We start from the raw sequence: 7,500 nt of genomic DNA, 5'->3' as shown, positions 1-7,500 counted from the left end.
AACAAAGACATAAACAAGTATAATGTGTGAATCAGTGTGCGTGCAGGTATTCACAAAATACCATAATGTACACACATGTACAGTGGTGCTTCAAAGTTTTCTAGAAAGAATTTTCTATATTTCTACATAAATTTGACCTGAACCTCATCAGATTTTCACGCAAGTCCTAAAAGTAGATGAAGAGAACCGAATTGAACAAATGAGATTAAAAAAAATATTATACTTGGTCATTTATTGATTGAGGAAAATGATCCCGTATTACGTATCTGTGTGTGGCGAAAGTACGTGAACTTTTGCTATCAGTATCTGGTGTGACCTTCTTGTGCAGCAATAACCGCAACTAAACATTTCATGCCAGTGTCGAGCAGTCCTGCACATCGGCTTGGAGGAATTTTAGCTCGTTCCTCAGTACAGAAAAGCTACAACTGCTTGCTTCAGGTCCTTCCCAACATTTCTATTGAATTATGGTCAGGACTTCCAAAACATTGACTTCATTTTTCTTTAACCATTGTTTGGTAGAATGACGTGTGTGCTTAGGGTCGTTGTCTTGCTGCATGACTCACTTTCTCTTGAGATTCAGTTCATGGACAGATATCCTGACCTTTTCTTTTAGAATTCACTGATATCATTCAGAATTCATTGTTCCACCAATGATGGCAAGCCATCCTGGGTCAGATGCAGCAAAACAGACCCAAACCATGAGACTACCACCACTACGTTTCACAGATGGGATAAGGTGGAATGCAGTGTTTTCCTTTCTCCAAACATAACACTCCTCATTTAAACCAAAAATTCTAATTTCGTTTCATCTATCCACAAAATATTTTCCAACAGCCTTCTGGCTTTTCCACATGATTTTTTAGCAAACTTCAGACTGGCAGCAGTGTTCTTTTTGGAGAGCAGTGTACTTTCTCCTTGCAACCCTGCCATGCACACTATTGTTCAGCGTTCTGATGGTGGACTCATGAACATGAACATTAGCCAATGTGAGAGAGGCCTTTAGTTGCTTAGAAGTAACCCTGACTCCTTTGTGACCTCGTGGACTATTACATGTCTTGCTCTTAGAGTGATTTTTTGTTGGTAGAACATTCCAGGGGAGGGTAACATCCATCCATCCATCTTCTATACCACTTATCCTCTTCAGGGTCACGGGGGAACCTGGAGCCTATCCCAGGGAGGCTGGGGCACAAGGCGGCGTACACACTGGACAGGGTGCCAATGGGAGGGTACCAATGGTCTTAAATTTCCTCCTTTTGTACACAATTTGTCTGACTGTGGATTGATGGAGTCCAAACTCTTTAGAGATGGTTTTGTAACCTTTTCCAGCCTGATGAGCATCAACAACTTTTTTTTTCCCAAGGTCCTCAGAAATCTCCTTTGTCCATGATGCACTTCCACAAACGTGTGTTGTGAAGGTCAGACTTTGATAGATCTCTGTTCTTTAAATAAAACAGGGCTCTCACTCGCACCTGATCATCAACCCATTGACTGAAAACACCTGACTCTAATTTCACCTTCAGATTAAACTGCTAATCCTAGAGGTTCACATACTTTTGCCACTCACAGATATGTAATATTGGATCATTTGACTCAATACATAAATGACCACGTATAATATTTTTGACTCATGTGATTAATTTGGGGTTTTTTTGGTCTACGTTTAGGACTTGTGTGAAAATCTGAAGAAGTTTTAGGTCATAATTATGCAGATATATAAAAACATTCTAAAGGGTTCACAAACTTTCAAGCACCACCGTGTGATACATTGTTTACTCAGGGTTATACTACTGCAAGGAAAATACCAATCCACTTCAACCTTACACACACACGCACACACACTAATGTGGATGTCTGCGTGTGAACATGAGTGTATATATCAATATCAAATGTCTTCAGATGTTTTGCTACCAGATGAAAAATAGCATAAAACCATGAGAGACTTTGTTTCAGACAATTGTTTATTTATTAAAAACCCAGTGACATGCTGTAGTATAATAGAATAGTCTCTGCTCACATTTGCGCTAGTGTTTTCTGGACCGTCTACTTCAGGAATCATCCTCTTGTTTCTCCACAATAAACCATTCTCAACGCCCACAGCTAGAACACTCCCTCTGTTTCTCCTTCTTCTCCGCCTACTACCTCTTTTCCTGGTCACGGTCACTCGGATCCGTGGCTCCTGGACTACATCCAAGTTGTGGCCAGACACGCTGATCACGCGACCACCACTGAAAAAGGAAGTTGTTTTGAGGAAATCAGATAGCGCTTCGTGACATAAACGGACTGCAAGTGTGCATAATATACATAAAGCACGCACCTGATGAAGCTCTTCGAGGGCGTGGCTTGTGTTATGTTAGGATCTGGGGTGTAGTGAAAGCGGATGCCATTGAGATTGCGCTCACGGTTGCCGTAGCGCACTGTTACTGTGTGCTCTCCAGTCTGGTTGCTGGCTCCAGTGATGCACTCGATCCTGCCTTCCTGCACATCTGACACACTAGAGATGGAGAAAGAGAGAGAGAGAGAGAGAGAGAGAGAGAGAGAGAGAGAGAGAGTGCTGCTCATGATTACTACATAATCACCTGATTATTATCACATATAATGAATTTAAAAAAAAGACAATTAAATTGTCAATTAAAGACAATTCAATTGTGAGCTATAATTTCATGATAATCACAGGCCTAATGACAAGAGTCGCATCCAGCATCAAGACTGATACCAAAATAGTAGAGTGAACTTCCTGAGCACTTCAATGAACATTAAAACCAGCTTCAATTTTAAACATCAATTCAAACATACTTCAATTTTGTTCCCATACTATCTGCTCTCTAACAGAATTTTACTTGAATTATTTGTACTAGCATGAGGATGTTTCAATGGAGACTAGTTGTCTACCAAATGCAGTAAATGTAAAACGTAAATACTACAATGATTGGCAAAATCATTAACTGTATTATCTAATGTTTCATTGTTTATTTTACTAATATGGAGAATACATTTTTGCTGTGCAAGTTATGTGCATGTGTGCGTGTATATCTCTTACGTGACACAGGGGACATTGCCCAGTAGCACACTGATGTCACTGGATCTGCCGGTCAGTAACTTTTTGCCTGTGATGGTGAGAGAGGTTCCCCCTGCACGGGGTCCTCTCTGGGGACTCACCCCTTCCAGTACTGGTTCCTGCTCACACACAGAGAACAGGGTGTTACCGTTCTATACACTTTTTTACTTTTTTTATCAGCACACAGAAAACATTAAAGTGCTACTAAGGCCATTATTGCTCTCACTGACCTGGTAGCTGAATGTCTGAGTGGAGAGACCTTTGCGCCCTGCACCAGACACTTCTACTGAGACGTGACCCGACTTCTCCTCTCTGCTCTCTCCGGTTGTACACACAATTCTACAGGGAATGGGAAGGAAATGTGAGCGGGGGGAAAAAAATAGAAACAAAGTGTATATATTGGCAGTGTGTGTTATCTGAGTGATTACCTGGATGATATCTCATACAGTTCTGGTATAACTGTACAGGAAATGCCAGCCACAGTGACTGACTGTAAGATGTCATCAGCTTTCTGGCCCAAGTTGGAGCCACTGATGGTGAGAGTGGTGCCTCCCTCCTTCAGCCCTGTCAGAGGCTCGATCTAAACCCAAAGTCCACACAAACACCATGTTTAGAGCAAAGTCTCTCTTAACGGCGCTCTACAAATGTAGTGTGTACACTGTACATGAATGCATTAGTAGACAGTACAAAAATGCTTTCTAAATAACTTACAGAGAGAATGACAGGCGCGGGACATGTGTCTCTGACACCCGCTGAGCAGGTCTCTTTGTGCACACAGCTTGACTGACCCTCGCCGCACCACACACAATCGTACTTCTGATCTGCTGTGTGACACTGACTGCAGTCTGAACGGCCCACCGAACAGTTGTACAAAGTTACTGCAACACACAGAAACGCTCCAAGTCAGCAAAACAGTGTTGTACGGACAGTTTTACACCCCGAGTCATAAATAAATGTCAAATTTAAAGTCATGTACGGCAGATTTGGATTGGATCGTAAAATAACAGGAAGTGTGTACAAATCTGACTGAATACTATACAAATAAATAATCCATATTCTAAGACATTCTGCTTTTAGTTCTTTGACTCTATTCAAATACATCCGACTAAATGACCCTTGTGTATATATACACACATTAAATAAAAACATACTAACAAAGTATATGTCCTAAAAGTGATATTAGCCTACATGTGATTAGTTAAAGTTAAGCATGCAGTGTAGAACAGTCACACGTTGCTTGTGGTTGAATCTCAGATTGTTCTTTATGGGACACTACATAGTGCACTAGGTAGGCTTTACAATGCCATTATATTAGTATGTACACTACTATTCAAAAGTTTAGACACACCCATTCTTTATTTAATGTGTTCCCCTTCAGATTAGATTAAAATTAAAGTGATCAAAACTCTGGACTAAGACAAAAGGAACTATGGGAATTATGTTGTGATTAAAAAAAGAAAGAAAAAAAATCCAAAACAAATCAAAAATAATTGAATATTTTAGCATCTTCAAAGTGGACGCCCTTTTTCTGTCTAGAATTTCCAGAAATGTATTCTTGGCATTTTCTCAACCGATTTCTTGAGTAATTTCCCCGAGATGCTTTTTAAACAGTATTAAAGGAGTTCATACCGACGCTGGACACTTATTGGCTGCTTTTCGGAATATTTCGCTCCGAGTCGTCCGTTTAAAAAATATCTTATTTTGTAAATAAAGTGCTCGTTTTCTAAAGAAAGAAGTGAATATGTCGACACAATTATATTTTTCTCTACGACACCGATTTCAAACATTTAAATCACACACCTTCAGATCAAAATGTTTGTAAGATCATGAGAAACGTTTCAGTCGAGTGTCTCGGTAGTGTATAGCGTAAACATGAACCATTGGGGATTGCGAAATATATAATAAAAGCGAAATATATAATAATATTATTATTATTGCATTTGAATACTAATTGTTTTAAGTAATTCAAACTCTAATGCGATTTCTTAAAGGAACCCAACAACCTTATTAAACACTATTACACTATTGCTACGTTTGATACGGAATCATTTTTAAGGATAAAGCACAGCTGAGATGAGGTCAGATCCTCCAACTGGAAAACAGGTTGAGCGCAAAAGGGCAGAGCAGACACAAAGGGCTCTTTACTAATACAAATGGTTAGCCTCAAATGCAGCATGCTTTCAACAGACTGCTTTAGAAGAAGTACATAATTAGAACGTTCAGGCTGCGATATTTCATATCTGAAGTTCCCGCTCTTTCCCATCAGCGGGCAGAAGAACAGCGATGGGCTCAAAGAACTGAGTGTTCTCTTTCAGTTCCAGAAAAAAACACACAAAAAAACCCCCCAAAAGTTAAATCAGGGCCACTTGGCCAAGGATGAAATGAAATGCTGTGTTATAATGTGCTTCTCTGAGCTCTACTAGAGGCAGCAGTTTAAAGACCACAGGCCACAACAGCAAGAGACTATAAAATCATCGCTTCACCAGGACTCTCTCTGATACAAAGCCTGCTTCTGCTACTGGTCTGTAATAACAGCTTCCCCTTGGGGAACACACACACACACACACGTAGACAGCGTAAAGTGAAAACACAGCTGCTGGAGAGCTCATGTGGAACAATTAGTTTCCCACTACTGCAAAAACAATGCTTCTGTGGTGGAAAAGCAGGTGAGTGAGAAACACCAGGAGTAGCATGGTGAGCAAAGAGCGCTTCTCGTCTCTCTCTTCCACTCTTACGCAACGCTGCAGAATCATATCCCACAGCCCTGGACGTTTTTGACGTTCTGACACATTGATGTTATAACTATAGCTTGAGGTACCAAACAAAACAGACGCTGACATTCAAGACGGTGGCTACTTTTAGAATAAAGTAAATACACCAGGCTTGCGAGCCTCTCTCAAGAGGTCTGCAGGAAGAAAATTCGCTGAAAATAAAACCGCTACTCACCAAAGAGGCCATTAGCACTGTCCACATGAAAGGTGTCTCTCCTCTTCACGTACACCATGGCATTGTACTCCTCCAGCAGGGCGGCGTAGGAATACTATGGAAACGGTAAAGAGTTATGTTTCTGCTTAATAGAGTCGGGACTGGCTTCACACTAGTGGTGCGCAGATTTATAGGAAACACGGAAATGTGTTAAAGGAGATTCAAAAACACCGTGTCTGTTTCTACTATTGTGCAAAACTACCAAATGCAACTCAACTTAAAAGTTTGATGAAGTTTCTTTTTGTGATTTTTTTTATTCGGAATATTTCAAAGTCAATCATTCAATATTTTCTTAATTTGTTTTTAGCAGTATTATTATCATTGGTATTTCTCAATTCTGTTCTCTGAAGAAAACTATTAGCTTTCAAATGGAACGCTGTGATATCAAATTCGGGTTATCAGTCCCTCCAGGATTTTGCGAATCTTCAATCGCAGAAATGAACGCAAAATCAAGCAAACTCCGCAATATGTGGAGGAGCTTACAATTTTTCAAAATTACTGCAGACTTTTTATAGATTCAGGCCAAGATGAGTCATGTGACATCAACAATGCACATTCAGTCAAAGCCCTCATCCATTCACACCTATCGAACATAAAAGGTCTCATTTACCAACAAACATCTCTGCGAAAGGCCGTGCAAAACTTTTTTTTTTTTTAACTACATCTTCGCAAATTCGCAGTTTTCCGTATAAATTTTTAAAAAAAATCACATCAAAGCAAAATCAAGCATTTTTGGCCACAATAATCACATGAATAAAGCTTGGGTTTTGTTTCTACAAAGGTAAAAGACAAGTGAATGGTGTGTGAATGTGCATGTACGTGTGCAAGCCTGTTACCTGGTGATGCTGACAGGTAATGTCGAAAAGAGACGGGTTCGTGGCATCGTTCTCTACATAAGCTTCCACCACCACAGTCCGTCCCTCAATCACCAAGACACACTCGTACTGCAAGTCTGGGTCCTACAACAAAAAGACAAAACAAAACAGTCTTGCGTGTAAATGTTTGAGAGTACAGGCGGCATGAAGTGTGAGAGAGTGTGTGCTGTTATAGAAGTGTGGAGTTTAAGTGAACTGTGCGTGTTTAACCTGGCTCAGATGTTGCTTACTTGAATGACGTGTCGGCTGCGAAAAAATGTGTTACTTAGGAGAGGAGTGCGTGTGTATTTTTATACCCGATAGAGGTGAAGGTTGCGGGCCAACAGATTAATCTTCCTCTCTGTCTGTACAGGCAGCAGTGGTGAACCCTGAACCTTCTCAACGCAAGGACACGCAGAGGAACCCCAATTCTCCAACAAGCCCTCGTCTCCCTGCTTACACACACACACACACACACACACACACTTGCACTTACATCACCAAACAATTTGTAAACATAGGGTCTGAATGAAAGCTGTTAAAATGCTCTGATGATAAAACCTAAATAAAGCAAAAAGTACCACAGCAGCTGAACTGAACTGCTAA

General features: G+C 40.5%; 1 protein-coding gene across 6 annotated transcripts in view; it reads right to left on the bottom strand.

Annotated features, from left to right (window-relative positions):
* Positions 1-7,500, bottom strand: part of plxnb1b (plexin b1b) — a 98,616-nt gene that overhangs the window by 14,034 nt on the left and 77,082 nt on the right. For 5 of the 6 annotated variants that reach the window (XM_053683656.1, XM_017479953.3, XM_053683658.1 and 2 more), the window contains 9 exons: positions 7,212-7,349; positions 6,877-6,999; positions 6,002-6,095; positions 3,767-3,933; positions 3,484-3,635; positions 3,286-3,394; positions 3,038-3,174; positions 2,315-2,491; positions 2,015-2,225 (listed from right to left, as the gene is read on the bottom strand). In XM_053683656.1, coding sequence (XP_053539631.1) covers positions 2,015-2,225; positions 2,315-2,491; positions 3,038-3,174; positions 3,286-3,394; positions 3,484-3,635; positions 3,767-3,933; positions 6,002-6,095; positions 6,877-6,999; positions 7,212-7,349 — 1,308 coding nt within the window. The remainder of the gene's footprint in view (positions 1-2,014; positions 2,226-2,314; positions 2,492-3,037; positions 3,175-3,285; positions 3,395-3,483; positions 3,636-3,766; positions 3,934-6,001; positions 6,096-6,876; positions 7,000-7,211; positions 7,350-7,500) is intronic. The other variant, XM_053683659.1, reaches the window with a different exon arrangement.

Source organism: Ictalurus punctatus, chromosome 11 (genome assembly GCF_001660625.3).
Source record: "Ictalurus punctatus breed USDA103 chromosome 11, Coco_2.0, whole genome shotgun sequence".
Taxonomy (NCBI): domain Eukaryota; kingdom Metazoa; phylum Chordata; class Actinopteri; order Siluriformes; family Ictaluridae; genus Ictalurus; species Ictalurus punctatus.
This window is presented reverse-complemented; position numbering and strand designations above follow the sequence as displayed.